At 50.1% G+C, this 20,110-nt stretch overlaps 1 protein-coding gene across 3 annotated transcripts in view; it reads right to left on the bottom strand.

Annotated features, from left to right (window-relative positions):
* LOC119622619 (acetyl-coenzyme A synthetase 2-like, mitochondrial) overlaps positions 1-20,110 on the bottom strand; it is a 53,417-nt gene that overhangs the window by 4,895 nt on the left and 28,412 nt on the right. For 2 of the 3 annotated variants that reach the window (XM_073008679.1, XM_073008682.1), the window contains 10 exons: positions 19,754-19,953; positions 12,386-12,561; positions 11,862-12,014; positions 10,342-10,489; positions 8,969-9,106; positions 4,048-4,140; positions 2,863-2,975; positions 2,440-2,566; positions 1,604-1,731; positions 1,393-1,456 (listed from right to left, as the gene is read on the bottom strand). In XM_073008679.1, the coding sequence (XP_072864780.1) occupies positions 1,393-1,456; positions 1,604-1,731; positions 2,440-2,566; positions 2,863-2,975; positions 4,048-4,140; positions 8,969-9,106; positions 10,342-10,489; positions 11,862-12,014; positions 12,386-12,561; positions 19,754-19,953 (1,340 nt within the window). The remainder of the gene's footprint in view (positions 1-1,392; positions 1,457-1,603; positions 1,732-2,439; positions 2,567-2,862; positions 2,976-4,047; positions 4,141-8,968; positions 9,107-10,341; positions 10,490-11,861; positions 12,015-12,385; positions 12,562-19,753; positions 19,954-20,110) is intronic. The other variant, XM_073008681.1, reaches the window with a different exon arrangement.

Here is a 20,110-nt window from a genome sequence, read left to right as displayed (position 1 = left end):
ACCTAAGGCTAAGCTGCCCTATGAAAGACAGTGATTGCGATGCCCAAACGTTTGTCTAAAGGCCACTTCCACTGTCCTTTCCTTGATCTTGCACTTACTTTATGGAGTTCAATACAGGGGCTTCTGAGCCCCCAGACACAGTGGACCATGCACGGACCCCTCTCAGTGTCCCCAGGGAGTACTGGCTCAGCCACTGGACTCAGACATAGATGCGGCTTTCCAATCCCAGGACACCCCAGTGCCCTGTGGATCCCCAGCCCAGAGACGTGAAATGCAGGAGTACCCAGAGGAGGGGCCCAGGCTCCTGTCAGAGCGAGGTTTGAGCACTAAGTTATCCTAGACACACCTGAGAAACTGTCCTCATCTCCGTCCTCTCTGACCCTCCTGATCACATGTGGACGTCACCGGGCAGGGGTCCCCACCAGCTCTCTCCCACATCCCAGCCTTACCAGCACAGTCTTTTCATGGCAACTGAAAATGCTGTTTGTAAAGCACTGAAACAAATTCTCAATCTTGCAATGGGTCAATCTAAAGAAAGCATTTAAGTAAATAATGGAACAACGGCACATAGAAGTACAGGGAGGCAGGTGACATCTGGGACATACTCTTACACAGGGTGGCCTCCCAGCGGGAGGGCAAGCCAGACCCCAGGCCACTGGGCAGGGTGGGAGAAGCCAGTCTGCCCAGCAGTGCCCTGGCATTGGATCTGTGTGTGTCCAGGTCACGCCAGGCCAGACAGTGTGCCTGGATGGACCTGGCATTGCAACACCTGGGTGCTCCCGCCCCTTCCCAGACCCAGACACCGAGAAGCTGGCAGACTCGAAACAAAGCGTGGCCTTGGTAAAGAAGACCATTCTAGTCCCTCATTCTGCATTCCCCTGGCATGGCGCTGTGCAGTGGGAACCACAGGTCAGATTTGTCCAAAAAGTCCCAGGGCAGCACACAGCCTGCACGCTCCAGAGCAGCACACTCCAGCACACACACGTGGTGGCTGCAGAGCTGGCTTGAGTGCGATGACCAAGCCCATGAGGACACATGAGGCTGGACATTTTCTCATAAACTCCCTGTAACAGGGCTGGGTGATGTCTCCACCAGATAAACCATAGACAGACGGGGAAACCCGCCAAGCTTAGCCAAGCCCAAGTGGGTCACGGCCACTGTGGATGCGTGTCCTGGAAGGACAGCAGAACCAGGGCATTTCAGAAACCTGACCGAACACAAGTGCTGTTCAGCCTCGCCCCTGCAGTTTCCACTTGAGAGAGAAGAACACCGAGAGCTTGGCCCATAGTATCCCCTATCACACCACTCTCCAGAGTCTGCTCCTCGTACAGAGATGCCCATAATGGTCGTGGGGTCAGCAATCAGGGAGGAGCTCTTCTCTAGGACATTCACCTTCTCCTTTGATGTCGTGGGGGTAGCCAATGACAGCACTTTCTGGCACTGCAGGGTGGTCGGCCTGTGTACAACAGAGAACAAAATGACAAAATGTGGCAGCCCCTGGTGCTAGAAGTGACTCGGACCAGGGACTCCCACCCCGACTTGCAGGCCCATAGGGGCATCATGGAGGTGCAGGAGTGAAGGGGGAGGCCCAGCCTGTGCTCACGATGGCGTCTTCAATCTCTGCGGTCCCCAGCCGGTGGCCACTGATGTTGATGACATCATCCATCCGCCCTGTGATCTGGTAATAGCCGCCCTCAGTTCGGTGAGCCCCGTCTCCAGTGAAGTAATAGCCTGCACCAGCAGAGAAATTCAGCACCAGGAACCCTGAGCCAGGACCCATGTCCCCACCTCACTAAGCATGAAGCTCTGCAGCCCAGCACATGGCTGCAGTCTCGCCCATCAGCCCTCCTTGCAACTCTGATGCTTCCCTATGTTCTAGAGCATGGGCAGTGGCTCCAAGACATCGAGACTTCGGGGAGCAGAAGGTATACAGGCAGCACTTCCAAGACGCTTCTCCAAAACACTGAGTCTTGTTTACAAGCTTGAGACTGAAAATGACTGGTTCCAACAAGACAGAGGAGATAGCATTCATATAAATTTCCAACCCAAGGACAAAAAGGAAAACTAGGAAAAAATAAAAGTAAACTGGAAGAAAACTCCCAGCCTTGGTGACAGTCTTCTAAGGTACTTCTCCACCCTCCCTCCCCAGTAGCTAACAGGATCCTACCACGGGCCTGGCTGCAGGGCAGGACTTCACACCCACACCTAAGTAGCCCCAAGAAAGTCCCCGAGCAGGGAATCACGCCCACTGTCAAGATAAGGAAAGCCAGGGAGGTACAGCAAAGGGAGAGGGGGTCGGAGTCAAACTCTGGCCTCGGGAGCGCCTATTCCTGGCCACTGTGCTATGCTGCACTCAAATCCCATTAAAAATGGTTTCTGAGAATAAGATTCCAGCAGTCAGCTGAAAAGGAATGAGAGGGTCCCTGACAGCCTGCTCACCTGGGTAGGCCTTGAAGTAGGCGTCCACAAATCGCTGGTGGTCGCCATAGATGGTCCTGGCCATGCCCGGCCAGGCCTGAGAGATGCACAGGGCCCCGGAGACGTTGCTGCCCTCCACGACGCTGCCCTGTAGACCCCAGACATGCACGTGAGAGAGGGCAGGCTCTGGGTGACAAGTGTGCCAAAAAATGACAAGCCCTGCCCTCAAGGGAGCTGTCCATAGCTCTCCCCTTTGCCCCGAGGAGGGCCCCAAGCCACCTGTGTGGCCGCTAGCCAGTGCATGATACCAGTGCAGTGAACGCTGTGAGGTCAGCAGCCTCCTGCCAGGTACAGACCTGGGCACACAGGAGGGAGCTGGGCTGGGCAGGCTGGGATGAGGGAGGGCAAGCACATGGCCCCCATGCGGGGAAGGCCCATACACACCTTCTCATCCATGAGGACGGGGACGATGCCAAAGAAGGGCCTCATCGCCATGCCAGGGAGGATTTCCGCCCCTTCTTCCGAGGGCCGTGGTGCGATGCAGATGCCACCCGTTTCTGCAGGTACGACAAGGAAGAAATGCAAGATCGGCCCGGACCCAGGGATATGCGTATCCAGAGTGGGGGGTGGGTGGGACTGTCCCTATTGTGGGCAAGGAAATGCCTCAGGGGCACAACAATCTTTGAGGCAAACCAGATGTGAGTCTGGTGCCCTCCACTGCGGATACGAGAAGGAGCCCCAAGCTGGCCTCAGCCCCAGGAGCTCTGGCGTCCCACAGCCAGGTACAGGCCCCCTCGTCATGTCAGGGCCTTGCTTGAAGTAGGAAAGGGCAGAGCCCACCCACTTGCACATGAAGACGGGGGAAAAAGAATTGCTTCTGGGCCAGCGCCTGTTCGACACGAACCCAGCAACGAAAAAAGATGCCCTCAAATCCTGCCATCACATTATTTCTCTGGCACTCGCCTCCACCAGGGAAATGCCCCAGGGACTCAGCTAGAGAATCTCTGCCCCAGGTTTTCCCAAATGGATGGGACTGTCCCATGGGAACATCTCATTTTCTGGCTTGAGGATGAGCCCTCAGATAGTTACATTCATTACATCTGTGGTGGTCTCTCTCCCCAAGCATCCTAATAAGTCAGATACCCAAGAGAAGGGGGGACAAATCCAAACAAAATGTCACAGGAAAAATTCCTTTTCTCACTAAAATTTAAATTTAGACTCACGCTTCCTTAGAAGATAGGGCCTGTCTCATCAGATGTTCCCCTGTTCAGAAAGGGGCACTTGGAAGGGACATGGCCCTTGAGCTCCTGCTGCACACCAGGCCTTGGGCAGCAAGCTGGGTTGTGTCGCCTCAGTTCACCCTCACCCAGGCCTGTGGGGGGCACCCCCACCTCACAAAGGAGGAAACCGAGGCTCAGGGAAGTCGTGACATGAGGTCCCATAGCTGGGAAACAGCAGCCAGGCGACCTCTGAGTTCCCTCACTCTAGGCCCCAGGGTTTCCGCAGTCTCGGGCGTTGACGTGTCTTCTGTTGCACCTGCTGTTGAGAGCTCGGACCCCAGTCCCAGCCTCACACCCGTCCCTGCAGACCCAGCACTTAGACTGGAACCTGTTCCCCAGGCCTCCTCACCTGTCTGCCACCAGGTGTCCACCAGCGTGCACCTGCTGTCCCCCACCACCCTGTGAAGCCACTCCCAGGCCTCACAGTTGATGGGCTCTCCCACTGAAACCACACAGGAAAGAAAAAGATGTTAACAGGCTGCAAATAAACCTGAAACCAAAAGTAAGTTTTGTTTTTTTTTGTTTTTCTTTTTTTGTTTCGTTTTGTTTTGTTTTGTTTGGTTTGGTTTTTGTTTTGTTTTTTGAGACTGAGTCTCGTTCTGTCACCCAGGATGGAGTAGAGTGGCGTGATCTTGGCTCACTGCAACCTCCACCTCCCAGGTTCAAGCGATTCTCCTGCCTCAGCTTCCTGAGTAGCTGGGATTACAGGTGCCTGCCACCACAGCCGGCTAATTTTTTGTATTTTTAGCAGAGATAGGGTTTCACCATGTTGGCCAGGCTGTTCTCGAACTCTTGACCTCAGGTGATCTGCCGGCCTTGGCCTCCCCAAAGTGCTGGGGTTACAGGTGTGAGCCGCCGTGCCCAGCCAAATGAAAAGATTTTTAAGGAGAAAACAGCTCTGTAATTTTTTTTTTTTTTGAAGAACATACAAGGAGACCTGAAAATGCAGTGAGAGACATATCATATTTATGGTCATCAAAGAAATGCACATGACTGTGACGTATTTTTATCATTAGATGGTTGAAAATCAAAAAGCCAGCAAGAATGTGGGGAAAACAGGATTTCACAGACACCAATAGGAGGGTAGTGTGGTTCAGCAATTTTGGGGAGCAATCTGGATGTTTCTCTTAACATTTAAAACTCCATACATCCAATACAACTACTTTGAGCAACTGCTTGGGGCAGAATCTACTACGGCGGAACACCTCAAAACATGACCCCTGACGTACACCCCACAGAAATGACTGCAGATGCCACCAGAAGTGGCCATGTAAAGGGTGTCCTCAGCAGCTCTGCTCATGCCAGAAACCACACACATCCCTCAGGAGTAGGTGGCTAAATACAACATGGCACGCTCCTGCAGAGGAACGCCACACTGCAAAGAAGATGGCGAACCTCCACGACCCACGGCGGCATGGGTGAGTCTGAGGCACGATGCTGAGAAAGGGAGGGGTGTGCTGTGTGATCCCACCTAACTGAGGTTCAAGTGCAGCCACATCTGTCCATGGTGATGCAGGCCACACTGTGGTCACGGCTCAGGTAACTCCCGTGACTGGCAGGAGCCATAAGGGGGCCTCTGGGGACTGGGAATTTCTGTAGCACTTATACATGTAAACATCTCTCAAGTTGAACACATAACATCTGTATCCTTTAGTATACATTATATCTCAATAGAAAGGAAAAAGATACACATACACCCTAGCATTCTCAGTGTCTACCTTATGACATTTCCACACCAGGCCAGCACTCAGCCAGAACTCTCCAGGCTAGACGTGCTGTCACTAAAACACTGAAATATTCTCGTGCTGGTGTTTGCCCCTTGCTCAGGACCACTGACAGCCCACAGCCTGTCCCGGCAGCGGCCCCCGCGTCAGTGCTGCATGATCAGTGCTGGCCACATGGGCGGCTCGATGTCTTATGTGTCACACCTGCACTCAGAACATCCACAAGGGGCAGGGAGATGCCCTGCAGCACTGGTGGACATGCTGGGAGACTGCGACAGCCTGCACCCAGCCACGGGGATGTGATCACACGAGCCAGGGCAATCCCCACAGCAGGGCAGATCCATGTGGAGAAATGCAGATTCTACGATCTTAAAACAAACATTACAGCATAATAGCACAGTGTGGTGACTTTGGTGTTAAAGAAAACATCATTTAACAGAGCCGCAATCCACTACAGGAACCGAATTGCGGAGATGGGACCGAAGGCGCAGGAGCAACAACACCTGGAGCAGACGTCAGGGAAAATCTTAGCTTTTTTTTTTTTTTTTTTTTTTTTAGAGAGAGACAAGGATCTCGCTCTGTTGCCTGGACTGGAGTGCAGTGGCACAATCATGGCTCACTGCAATCTTGACCTCCGGGGCTCAAGGCTCCTCCCATCTCAGTCTCCCAAGTAGCCAGGACTACAGGCATGTACCCCCACGCCCAGCTCCTAAGGACATCAGCTTTAAGTTCAATGCTCCAATTTCTTCTTTTCACAAGAGCTTATCCATGTATTACTTATGAAATTGAAAGTTTAAAAAAGCTTTGAGAAATACACTTCTATGGGGAGGGTCTTGAGTAAGTGGGATTCTGATGACTCAGTGTTGTGAGGGCTGATCCTAGCTGCCTGGAATGGGTCTGGGCTCTGGAATTGCACTGACAAGTGTGCCAGCACAGTGCTGGCCCTGGCCAAGGTGTGGAACACACTGACCCCCAGCACTGCTCCAAGGTGCTGGGAGCCTCAGGTGCAAGACATCACAGGACGCCGTGCTGCCTGCCAGCATTGTATACCAAGAGCAGCACAACGAGGTGTGTGATTAGCACCTGGCCTCCTGCGGGGTTCTGCGGCTAGAACCGGTTATGCAACAGGAACAGGAATGTGCCTATTGACCAGCTAAATACACAAAACCCAGCTGAGCCTATGCTGGGGGCTGGCCCCCTGGCTCAGAGGTGTTCCAGGTCTGTGGGGACAGAGGCTGCTGGGATACACATCACACTCTAATGCAGCTGCCAGAGCACACCCCTTCCTGAAATGCACTTAGTGTGGTACCCCTTGTCACTGGACCCCGTGAATCTTCCTTCAGCAGACAAATCCCATGAGTGTATCTGGAAAACCAAATCTTGGCCTTCAGCCCTGTCCCCACCTAATGCCTAGGGCCCACTCATGTGGCCCTGCTGACAACACCTAGAGAATCTGGGAGAGTGTTTATGGCCCTGACCACCCCACTGTTTGTTCCCAGTTCCCAAGTACTGTATGGTCCGGGCAGTCAGAATCACACAGGCCTCTCAAGCCCAGCTCCAGCATGCCAAGAGAGACCACCCAAACTCACCACTTGCTGTGGTTTCAATGTTTGTCCCTTCCAAATCTCATGTTGAAATGTAATTGCCATTGTAACAGTATTAAGAGGTGGAACCTTTATGAGGTGATTATGCCAAGAGGCTTCTACCCTCATGAGTGGGATTGGTGCCATTATAAAAGGGTGAGTTCAACTTCCTCTTGCTCTCTCTCACCCTCTCTTTGCCCTTCCACCATAGGACAATGCAGCATGAAGGCCCTCACCAGATGCCAGCACCTTGATGTGGACTTCCCAGCCTCCAGAAACGTGAACCAATAAATCTCTGTTCATTATAAATCATCCAGTTTCAGGGTATTCTATTACAGCAGCACAAAGCAAACCAAGACACACCATCTGGAAAGGAGCTCCATGCTCTTTCTGAGAGGTGGAGGGACAGTATGGCAAGGGAAGCAGAGTGAGCCAGGACCCTAGGACCTGCTGAGGGTACAGGGTGGGTGCCTAGAGCCCATCAATCAGGTGGGGGGCAGAGTGAGTTTTACTGACTCTAGAACCAGGTACTGGGTTCAGCACAGGGTGCCCTACTTGCTGAGTGACCTTGGGCAGGTTCACTGACCTCTGTGCCTCCTCTTCCTCCTCTGTAATGCGAAGCAACATCTGCTCTTTGCTCAAAGGATGTGAAGATAAAGGCATTTAATACATATTTGCTCTTATTAATAGTATTCAAACCCCTCCTGCTTTTTAATCTAGAAAGCTCTTTGAGGAAAGAAGGTTTTTACTGTTAAGGGGAAAATAAGGGAAAAGAGGAGGAGGAGTCATTGGATGCCTGCTATTCCTCAGGAGCTCTCCCCGTTAATCATCTCCATGCTAAACATTACACTAAGGCTCACATCTGACCCTCTGTGGCATCCTCACCACCCTGCAGGTAGGTCTCATCCCCATCTCACATTTGAGAACAAGTGGTGAACTCTGCAGGGCACAGCCCCAGCTGCAGTGCCTCTCAACCTGTGGCCCAGATGCCCACGTGGCCTCATGGTCACCCAGCAGTAGCAGAATCACATGTTCACCGCACTCCCTTCCCAAGGATGCATGTGGTAGAATGGGACACTCTTCCGTAGTCACTGCCCTGCATGCTTCCCCAGTGAAAAGCCACCAAGCAGGTGGCTGACCACACATGACCACACATGTAAAGGCAGACATGAAATGTGGCAGGGACAGGAGAGGGAACAGCAGTCACCAGCACCCAGTCCCTCCCAGCACCAGCCCGAAAGACAGACACCGCCGATACTGTCGAAACCATGCCACCGTCACCTTTCCAAAATGTTTCCACGTGACCTGGCAATATCTATCAACATTACCAATAGGCCTAAGCTTTGAACTCTCTGCCTGGAAACATCTACAGTAGCAGCAGGGCAAAAGCGCAGGATGGTATCCACTCCACGGACTTGGAGACAATCAAAAGGTCTAACAACGGGGCAGTGTTTAGCAAACTGTAGTTATACTATTATTATTATTATTACTATTTAGAAGACTGAGTCTCACTCTGTCACCAGGCTGGAGTGCAGTGGTGCAATCCTAGTTCACTGCAGCCTGAAACTCCTGGGCTTAAGCAATCCTCCCACCTCAGCCTTTGCCACCACACCCAGCTAAGTTACAAAATTAAATCCCATGCAGCCACTAAAGAAATGACTTGGCCCTTAACTTATTGAGTGGGTAAGTATTCCTAATGAAGATTAAGCTACAGAAATTGGGCACAGAAACGATGGCACAGAAAATGTCTAGAATGTTTTTCCCCAGACTGGTAACTGCTGCCAGCTCTGGGGAGGGGCTTATAGGTGGGAAGAGGTGCTTTCTACCAGATCCAGTCTGGCGTTGCATGAATTCACACATACAAAGCCGGGCAGCTTCATGACTGAAGTCCTGCTGAAGCGTGTATTGGCTCTGAGGGTCTAAGGCAAGTGCACCCTCTCCTGCTGCAGGGCAGGCCACTCACCTGACCCCAGGGTCCGCAGGGAGGAGCGATCGTACTTCTTCACCCAAGCATCACCGTATTTCAGCAACAGCCGGACAGCCGTTGGAGCGCCATAGAACTGATTGATCTTCAACCTCTCTACTGTCTCCCAGTACCGACCTACAGAAAGGCCGAAATTCACTGTCAGCAGGAGAGCTGACATGATCTACTTTAAACTTAGAGATCAGCCAAGACTTCCTGAGTGCTGGGCATGTGCAGACGTGCATATGTCCATATAAAAAGGATCCCTCCCAACCCCCCCACCAGTGAAAGACGGAAAGAAGCCCCATAGGACAAGTCTCCAATGGCTGGTTTCCTCCCAGCACTCCCCAGATCCATGGGTGGCATATTCAGGAACAGTCTTCACCTGGCTTAGGGTGATGGCCTAGTTCAAGGCGATACTATGTGGATTTAATAACCCGTGGAGCATTAACACAGAGCTTTCACTCGGTCACACTTACATGGGCTCTAAAGTGGTGACTGGGGCTTCCCCTCATGACAGCAGAGCTGCCACTGTGTGTGTCCCAGGGAGCAGGGCCATATGCCCAGCATGCACACCCCTGATTCCTGTAAACCCACCACCCACACCATCCCCTCCACATGGGACACTGAGCTTCCAGGGGCTGAAGTGGTGGCCTGAGACAGCACCTGGGCCATGACCCTTAATCCCTGCTCTTGCCCCTACAACTTCTTCCTTGAGCACACCCAGACCCCAAAGGCAGGGATGGAGCACTGGGAGGTGATAACACAGTTCATGCACAGTTGTCAGCGCCATGGAACGCTGTGGCAGCAGCCTTTGGGCAGAGCCACCATGGTCTTCTTACATTAAAGCAGGTATTTGAAGACACTGCTGTGTGGGAGGACGATGCCCAAGGGAGCCAGACTTCACCTTGTTTTCAAAGTGATCTCAATGTAATGGAGATGGTTCTAGGCCATGCATAACATGGTCTGAGGGATGGCCCTGAAAGTTCAAGGGGCAGGGCTTGGGAAACAGAAGAGGCAGGCAGCTGGTCCTAGCCTCGAGAAAGGGCTGGATCTGGGCAGGCGACCTAGAGGTGAGAAGGATACCAAATGATGGCCCGAGGCCGGCAGTTTAAGTCAGAGGGCAGGACTACAGGAGCAGGGGCCTTGAGATGTCCTCCAGCGCCAAGTCAGACTCCCTGCTGCTGCCCGTCGGATCTTTCTGAAGACCCGGTGCCTGGCCCCACTGGGCATCTCGACAGCAGGACCTGGAGAGCCACACCCTCACCAGAGCCCAGGTGTCCCCCTTCCATGAACCTCTCCACAAGCCTCAAGCCTCAGGCTCTCTCTCCTGACACCAGCATGGGGTCCCAAACAGGGTTCACCATCCTTACCAGCATTGGGGTAAACTGGGGTGCTCTCAAAAAGGACACTGGTGGCTCCATTGCAGAGAGGCCCATACACCACGTAGCTGTGTCCTGTAATCCAGCCAATGTCAGCCACACAGCCGAAGATGTCACCTGGCCGGTGGTCGAACACAAGCTGCAGAGACAGGAAGGGAGCATCAGGAGCTTGTCCCCCCACTCCACCATGTTCACCAGGTCACTAGGAAATCAGCATGCATATGCTGCAGGCCACAGCTGTGAGAGGCAGCTGGCTCATCAAACGGCCTCCAGCAGCAGGACAGGTGGGAACACTGCAGAGTCCGTCTAGTTGTATGTTTAACATGTGGACACCTTTTTGCATTGCCTTATGCCACGATTTTTTAAACCCCTTAAGAAATACAAAAAATAAAAGTCAAAAGGGCCAAAAATGGCATCAAGCATCATCAGCTTCAAGAAGCATGAGAGGACAGACATCCGAATCCCCTTTATTCTTCCACAGCAGCTCACTGGAGCCTGATCCCATCTCAGGATCCAACTGCCCATATGCAGGAAACACAGAGGGCAGAGGGACAACAGGCACAACCCAGACTAAAGGACACCAGAGAAAAATGGCTGGACACGATAATGGCCAAGTGTAAGGAAATGGGGGAGCATAGGCTTAAAAGGACTTAAAAGACATATCAACAATATTTTAGGCCGGGCTCAGTGGCTCACACCTATAATTTCAACATTTGGAGAGGCCAAGGCGGGCGGATCACTTGAGGTCAGGAGTTCGAGACCAGCCTGGCCAACATGGCAAAACACTGTCTCTACTAAAACTACAAAAAAAATTTAGCAGGGTGTGGTGGCAGGTGCCTGTAATTTCAGCTACTCAGAAAGCTGAGATAGGAGAGTCACTTGAACCCAGGAAATGAAGGTTGCAGTGAGCTGAGATCACACCACTGCACTCCAACCTGCACAACAGAGTGAGACTCCATGAAGAAAAAATACATATTTTAATGGGCAACGGTAAGCTACAGTGCCCATGGACACACATACGAGCCACAAAACTATCAAAAGAAAAACACAGGGCAGGGGCGCAAGACGCATCAGGACACGTTGGACGGGGCTGCAGCCACATGGGCCTGGAAGGGGCTTCTGAGAAACAGGTGGCCTTTTCACCTCTTGATCAAAGTGGCATTTGCCTTATAATAATTCATTAAGCCACACATTTAATTTGGGTGGTTTTCTGTATCTGTCCTAAAAAGAGTTTTAAAAAATCTTTGGGTGAGTGGCCCTTAGTGTCCTGCTGCCACGTTACATGGTCAGATTCTCTGGGAGTTTCTAGACAGTGCAGGGGGGGCTCGAGGCAGCCAGGGCCCTGAGGAGCTGTGGGGTGGGGAGACTCGAGGGGCCCTGCCCCAAATAGGCCAGGAAGAAACACTGACCTCTCACACCTACAGGCCTCGCTCTGCAGCAGGAGGACTTCTGGCCCTGCCCCTGCGTGGAGCCCTGCCGAGGGCCCAGCACCGCCCCGCACAGGCCTGTACCTTGTGGGTCAGGGCGGCATAGAGCAGGTAGCCTGCCTGGGTATGGACGATGCCCTTGGGCATTCCAGTGCTCCCTGAGGTGTACAGCATGAAGAGCACGTCCTCGCTGCCCATGCTCTCTGGGACGCATACAGGGTCTTCCTTGGCCATTTCCTGGAAGGGACAAGAAACAAAGAGCCCACCGAGGGCACTCAGCCTCTGAGAGCACCACTCCCCCTCCGCAGCAGGACTCCGCACACGGGATTCAGAATTCACCTGCTCTGACCTGTCCAAGTTCAACTCCAAATGTGGAAAGGACACAAAACAAAAGGGTGGGTGCAATCATTTGTGTTACAGTAAGTGTTCCAACCTCCCTGTCATATTGGAGTTTTATCTTCCCAGACAGTACTCAAGCTCACCAAATACCACAAAGGAAACCTGGGCACCTCTAGGGAACCCAAATTGAGAACTACAACCCAAGAAGTCTCAGAGCCAACTAACTTGATATGACCTCTCCTCAAACTATGCAAAGTGAGGTAACCTACCTGCTCCAGCGGGACATCCAGATCCCCCATGTGGACCTTGTTGTCTGTCCTGTGAGCCACCAGGACACGCTGCACGGTGGGGCAGTGCTTCACAGCCTCGTCCACTATTTTCTTCAGCTCCATCACGCGCCCACCCCGGAGTCCTTGGTTGAAGGTGATAACCACCCTGCACTTGGCTAACAGAGACAACACAGACATTTCTGATCAGTCTCCTCCCGACTTTGGCCCTCATAGCTCTGACTCACATAGAACATCCAGGCCTAGGACTGTGAGAAACTCAGTATCATTTTGAGTAAAAGACTCGATGGAAAAAGTGAGGGGCTGTCTGCTCTCCAGCCTTTGTGTGCCATGAAGAAGCACCAGGCCTTTGTCCAGTTCTGAGGCTAAGGGGAAGGAACCAGAGATAAATCACTTTGAAGCTCAACTCTTCCTCCTTGAGTCAGCAGCATAAAGACAATTTGCCAACCAGACTTCCACCTTTCTCTCCTGTCTGCCCAGGAGCAAACCCCAGGAAAGGGGCCATCCTGCCACCTGCAGCAATCAAGGTGACAGAGAAACACCAAGAAGCAGAGACCAAGAAAGTTGGACAAACAGAGGCCAAACCCAAAGGTGTCCCATGTGGCCAGGCCCTGTCTAGAGTGACGTTGTGGGTCAAGAGCCTTCACTGTCCAGAGATCAGAAACTACACCCCAGTGGATGATTGGGAGCTGCTTGCCCTCCTCACCTTCAGGAGAAGGCCCTCCTGATCCCACACCTGCTCTTCAATGACCAATGGTGCTCAGCCAGGCCCAGGGGGAAGCCAGGAGGACCCTAGCTTCCATGGTTAACCTAGGGGGAGGCCCAGAGCAGGGAAGAGGGGTGCACACACAATGGGCCTCGAGACCCCAGGAAAAGGAGGTGTCCGCCATGCTGTTCCCCAGTGCGGGATGACCCAGAGGGATCACAGCTGCAGGGGGTTACTACACAGCCCCTCAGGAAGAGCCTGGGACAAATGTCCAGCTGTGACCCTGACTGGCAGGGCCTCACCCACATCCCTCAGGCCTTTCAGTCATTTTGCACCAAAGGCCTCTTGCAGAGCTATGGACAGAAGTGCTTGGGAACCCTCGACCAATGACTCTCAATAGTTGGGGTACAAATCCTGCAACTCCCCACCCTTTGCATGGAGCCATTTGAGGCATGTGTGCCACATTCCTGTCCAGAGCCTCTCTGCAGATGAATCTCCGGTCACCCTCTGTGGCCTCACTCAACACTGCCCTACCACACTTCCAAGACAGACTCTGGTCTCAATGTTCCCTTTGGGAGAGTCCTACCTAAATAAATCTGAAAGCACTTTTGCGCAACATGCCCACCCTTTCTCCTCCTGAGAGCCCTGGAGATGTCACGGCATGAAAGTTCCCTGAGAATTCTGCAGCACACACAGGACCATCCAGGGGTCAGAGAGATACTCTAGGCTGCCCTTGTGCAGCCACCCCTGCCTGGCACCAAGAGCCATGGCTACACACACTCTTTGCCCTGCAAGCTTCAGCGATAGCTCACCTAGGGAAACCAAGTCAGTTGGGTGGAGCCTATCAGAGACTTTCCAGACCTACATCCCCGAGTAGGGGTTGGTCCAGGCAAGCCCCCTGTAAGCGAGGAAGGGAGATGGTCCAGCAGGAAGGAATGAACCTTTCTCAAGGGGATGGGAGACAAAGAAAGCTCATGGGGATGAGGATCTTTCATGAAACAGTGACCACAGCCCGTGCAACATGCTGAAATCACACTACACAGCAGGCAGTTCCTTCCCTGCCTCCCAAGGCACACACCTCGCTCCTGACTCGCACCTGTCCAGGGCCTCCCTGCCCAACAGGCTCTCCATGAGAGTCCTCTAGGAGGTACGCAGGAGCTTCTGAGCACCATAAGCATGTCTGGCCCACTGGTGCCCTCCAAGGCTGGGCCACAGCATGGGTGCTGGCAGGAACCACGTGTCACTCTGGGAGGATTTGACTGTCCCTCCCTGGATTTGAGCAGGCACCAGCATCTGCGTTCATTCTCTGCTGCTTCCATAACAAATAACACAAACTCAGTGGCTCGGAACATTCATTTTTAGCTCACAGTTCTGTTGTCTGGACAGGCTTGGCGGGGTTCTCTGCTTAGAGTCTCGCAAGGCCAAAGTCAAGGACAGAGCTGGCTCCTATGTGGTGGCTCTGGGGAAACATCCACCTCCAGGCTCATTCAGTGGTTGGCAGAACTCAGTTCCATGCGACTGTGGGATTAAGGTCGCCCTTTCCTTGCTTACTGTCAGCCAGGGGTCATTCTCAGCGACTACAGCCACCACCTGCCCTGGTTCATGGCCCTGTTTATCTTCAAAGCCAACAATGGCGGGTACAGTTGCTTTGAATCTCTCTGACCTCCCCTTCTGCTTCACTTCCTCTGCCTCTACTGGGAGCAAGTTCTGTGCATTTAAGGGCTACGGGATTAGATGGAGCCCACCTGGATATCCCATTGCCTTACATCTGCAAAGTCCTTTCACCATGCAAGTGACATGGCACAGATTCCGGGGGATTACAGTGTGGCCATCTGAGTGGGTCATTATTCTGCCCCCACAGCCTCTCTCAAAGCCATTCCCCTGACCTCTATCCTCCCCTCCAACACCCTCTACTCCTCAAGCAGCCTAAAGCAAGAGGGAAGACAAATGAAGAGGGATGGTCCAAGCCTGGAAGTCAGGCCAGGGGAAGGAACTCTGGAACTGCACCTGCTGACTGAGGTGGCTGCCCAGACATGTGATACCCTGGCGGTCAGACTCACAATATGCACCCACCTCCCAGCGACCAACTGAAGATGGCTGCACATTCTTTCACCTGCTCTTATAGAGAAGCTGGATCCAGGTCTCCTCCCCTTGAATCTGGAATGGCCACAGACTGGTTTGGCCAATCTAGTAAGGCAAGAGTGATGCCAGGCCTGTGCCAGCCTGGCCTGTAGGACACTGGCAGTTGCTATTTCCTTCCTCTTGGAGCCATGTGCTGCCATGTGACAAGCCTGACTGCTGAGGCTGCAAGGCTATGAGGAAGCCCAAGTCAGCCACGTGTAGAGGCCACATGGAGAGAAAGAGAGGCCCAACAGTCCCCAACCCTTCAAGTCAACCTGACTAATGTCCCAGATGTCATGGAGCAGAGAACAGCCATTCCCCGTCCCCATCTGATTCCTGTTCCACAGATCCATGAAATAGAATAATAAAATTTATAGTTTTCAGTTGTTTTAAGCACTAAGTTTTGGAGTAGTTTGTGACACAGCAATAGAAAATCAAAACAGCCCCTCATTGACTCAAGAGGACACAGATACCCATCTTAATAGAATCTTGTCCCCAGGAACCCGGCACCTGCAGAGCTGCACAAGGAGGCTGAAGGATATCAGAGTCCTCTTCAGAACAGACTCCTGGCCCCTGCCCTCTCATGCTTGGTTGTTTAGCAATTCTGAGGTTCTGGGAGCACCCCAGCATCCAGCTACTAAATCCCCATATGCTGAAGTCACCAAGAGTCAACTGCTATTGCTTGTTTCAAACAATCTTAACAGAAGCACTGGGTGACCATGGCCACACCAGCAAGAGAGGAAAGGGGCAGCTTAGCATAATGCTGAAAGCATGAACTATGGCGGCAGAATGTCTGTGTTCAACTCCTGGCTCTGTCAATTACTAGGTATGTGACCTTAGATAAGTCACTTAAACTCTCTGCGTCTCAGTTTACTCATCTTTAGAAAGAGAATAGTAACCTCCCAACAAAGAAAAGACCAGAACCAAATGACTTCACTGGTGAAGTCTATCAAATATTTAAAGAATTAGCAACCAATCCTTCTCAAACTCTTCCAAAAAACTGAAGAGAAGGAGATGCTTTCAAATTCATTTTATGAGGCCAGTATTGCCCTGATACTAAAGCCAGACAAAGATTACTACAAAAAAAGAAAACTATAGACAAATATCTCACATAAACAATGATGCAAAACTCTTCCACCAAATGCTAGCAAACTGTACCCAGCAGCATATTAACAGAATACACCATGACCAATCAGGACTTACCCTAAGAAAAGTGGTTCAACATGCAGCAATCAATCACTGTAACACATCACACTACTCCAATGAAGGAAAAAACACATCTCAATTGACACAGAACAAGCTTTTGACAAAATCCAATACCCTTAGATGATCAAAAACTTAAAACCAGGAATAGAAGGGAACTTAATTGATAAAGGGCATCTGAAAACCCACAGTTAACATCATATTAATGGTAAAAGGCTGAAGCCTTCCCCCTAAGATCAGGAACAAAACAAGGATGCCCACTTTTTACCACTGCAATTCAACATTATAAAAGAAGCTGTTGCCAGAGTGATTAGGCCAAAAAAAAAAAAAAAAAAAAAAAAAAAAAGAAATAAAAGACATCCAAATTGGAAAGGAAAAAGTAAAACTATCTCTAGTCACAGATGACATGATCTAATATGTATAAATCCTAATGAATCCACAAAAAACTCTTTATTAGAGCTAATAAATCAGTAAATTTGCAAGATACAAGATCACTATGCAAAAATTAGCTGTATCTCTATATATTAGCAATGAACAATACATAAAGGAAATTAGGAAAACAATTCCATTTATAAAAATTCATAAAAGAATAAAATACTTAGGAATAAATTTAGCCTAGGATATGCAAGACTTGGACACTGAATACTACAAAATACTGCTGAAAGAAATTTTAAAATACCTAAGTAAATGGAAAGATACTCCATGTTTGTGGATTAATATTGTTGACATGGCAATACCCTCCAATTTTTCTACAGATTGAATGCAGTTAAAATCCCAACATCTTTTTTGTAGAAATGGAAAAGCTAATCCTAAAATTCTTATGAAAATACAAGAAACCCAGAAGAGCCAAAATGATCTTGAAAAAAAAAAAAAGAACAAAGTTGGGAGACTCACACTTCCTGGTTTCAAAACTTACAAAGCTACAATACCAAAACAGTTTGGTACTGAGATAACAATAGATAGATAATCATATGGATAAATGGAATAGAATAAAGAGCCCAGAAATAATCCCTTCCATATATGGTCAAATTATTTTCAACAAGAGTACCAAGTCCACTTAACAGGGAAAAGAATAGCCTCTTCAACAAACAGCACTGGGACCAATGGATAGCCACAGGACAAAGAATGAAACTGGACGCTTACCTCACATCCTGTGCAAAAATCAGCTCAAAAGTAAAGACCTAAATGTAAAAAGGTAAAACTTAAACTCTTTGAAGAAAACATATGAACAGGGAGGCCGAGGCGGGTGGATCACGAGGTTAAGAGATCGAGACCATCCTGGCCAACATGATGAAACCCCGTCTCTACTAAAACTACAAAAGTTAGCTGGGTGCAGTGGCACGCACCTGTAATCCCAGCTACTCGGGAGGCTGAGGCAGAAGAATCACTTGAACCCAGGAGGTGGAGGTTGCAGTGAGCTGAGATCATGCCACTGCACTCCAGCCTGGCGACAGAGCAAGACTCCATCTCAAAAAAAAAAAAAAAAAAAAAAAAAGAAAGAAAAAGAAAACATAGGAAAAAATCTTCACAGCATTGGATTTAGCTATGTTTTCTCAAATAATACAGCAAAGACACAGGCAGCAAAATAAAAAATCGATAAATTAGACTTCATTAAAATTTAGAACTTTTATGCACCAAAGTTTACTACTGAGAAAGTGAAAAGACAACCCACAGAATGGGAGAATATTTGCAAATCATATGTCTGATAGAGGTCTAATATTCATAATATATAAGTAACTTACATACTCAACAACAAAAAGACAAACAAGCAATTAAAATATGGGCAAACAGCTTAAGTAGACTTTTTCCAATGAAAACATACAAATGGACAACAGGTGCGTAAAAGATGTTCAATATTATTAGTCATTAGGGAAATGCAAATCAAAACCACAATGAGATATTACTTCATTCTCACCACGACAGCTATAATTTTTTTAAGTGAAAAACAAGATGCAGAGAAACTGGAGCCCACATATACTATTGGTGGAAATGTAAAATGGTGCATCTCCTTAGCACAACAGTTTTGCAGTTCTTTGATAAGTTAAACATGGAATTACCACATGAGTCAGCAAGCCCACTCATAGGTACATAACCCCAAAATTAAAAGCAGGTGTTCCTATACATGAACATCCATAATAGCTCTATTCACAATAGCCAAAAAATAGAAACAACCCAAATGGCCATCAATTAATGAATGGATATTACTCACCTATTTAAAAAATGAAATACACATGCCACAACATGGATGAATAAAGAATGTCTGCTTAATGGGTGTAAAGTGTACATTTTGAGTGATGAAAAACTTCAGGTATTAGTGATGATGACTGCATAACACTGTGAATGCACTTAATGTGACTGACTTGTACACTTTAAGATGGTTACAACAGTAATTTTAGGGGAGGGGAATAATAATAGTGTTATTGCATAAAATACCTATGAAGACTAAGGTAAATTAAAGACATAACCTTTGTAGAGTGCTTAGAACAGTGCCTGGTACACAGTTTGTATTACAGAGTTCTAGAGAGAGGAAGAAAAAGAGAAACAAGTGGCAGCATCACCCTTGAACGTGGGGGAGGAAACCCTGAAAGGAAGTGGAAGGGCTTCCCAGACTTTGACACAGAGGGAGGTCAACAGGGGTCTGAGAACCCTACCCACTAGTTCTATTTTCTATGAGACGCAAGAGTTCTCAATGGCCCCTAGAACCTGGCACCTGCCTTGCAAAACCAGCTCAGGGGACTCCCTCCAGGAGACAGCAGGGAGCAGAGATCAGACTGCATGGACTACCATTCAGACACTCAGTCCTTTGACAACAGCAAAACAAGGAAGTTATTGTTCTGCACAGTGTCCAAAACACACTGACCCACATGCAGACAGAAAGACCCCCTTCACCTGACTCCAGATCCCCAAAGATGGTCCACCCCTTCGCTCCTCAGGATAGAAGGCTTCCAGTTGTTGACCTGCGGGACCTTCTCTGTTTGTCTCCAGCCTCATCCCACCTCCACACTTCCTTCCTGCTGCACTACAACCACCTCCACTAGGCCCTCATGCTGCGCTCCTCCTCCACTCAGCCTGTGCCTCTGCTGTTCCCTCCACCTGGAACTCTCCCTTTTTCATCTGGCTAAATTCAATACACTCAGATCTCAGCCCACAGAACAAATTCTCATTCGGCCATGTGTCTGTCCCTAGTAGGATCTGTCATTTGTCTGTGTGACATTTTATTAATGTCTGCACTCTGATGGTCTCTACACTGATGGCCAGGCCCCCAGGAACAAGGATCAGGGAACTCCAGGATTCCTCCGTCCCCACGCCCACCTCCTCACCATCATTGATCCTCCCAGCCAAGGACGCCGCACTGAAGCCAGCAAAGATGACTGTGTGGACAGCTCCGATCCTGGCACAGGCCAGCATTGCTGCCACAGCCAGTGGGGACACGGGCATGTAGATGGCAACACAGTCCCCACGGCGGACTCCATGCCTCTTCAGCGTGTTGGCCAGACGGCACGTTGTCTCCAGCAGTTCCCTGCAGCACAAGGAAGAGAAAGCCATCAGAGATTGAGGAGGGCCAAAACACAGAGCAGTTCGGGGGTGGAGCAATACTGCAAATGTTATGTCATATACACCCAGCCCAGTGCCAGGATAACAGGCACTTGAATACTTAATGCATGGAAAGTACTTTT

This window comes from Chlorocebus sabaeus, chromosome 2, assembly GCF_047675955.1.
Source record: "Chlorocebus sabaeus isolate Y175 chromosome 2, mChlSab1.0.hap1, whole genome shotgun sequence".
NCBI classification, from domain to species: Eukaryota; Metazoa; Chordata; class Mammalia; order Primates; family Cercopithecidae; genus Chlorocebus; species Chlorocebus sabaeus.
Note: the sequence above shows the minus strand (reverse complement) of the source record. Positions and strands in the feature narration are given on the sequence as shown.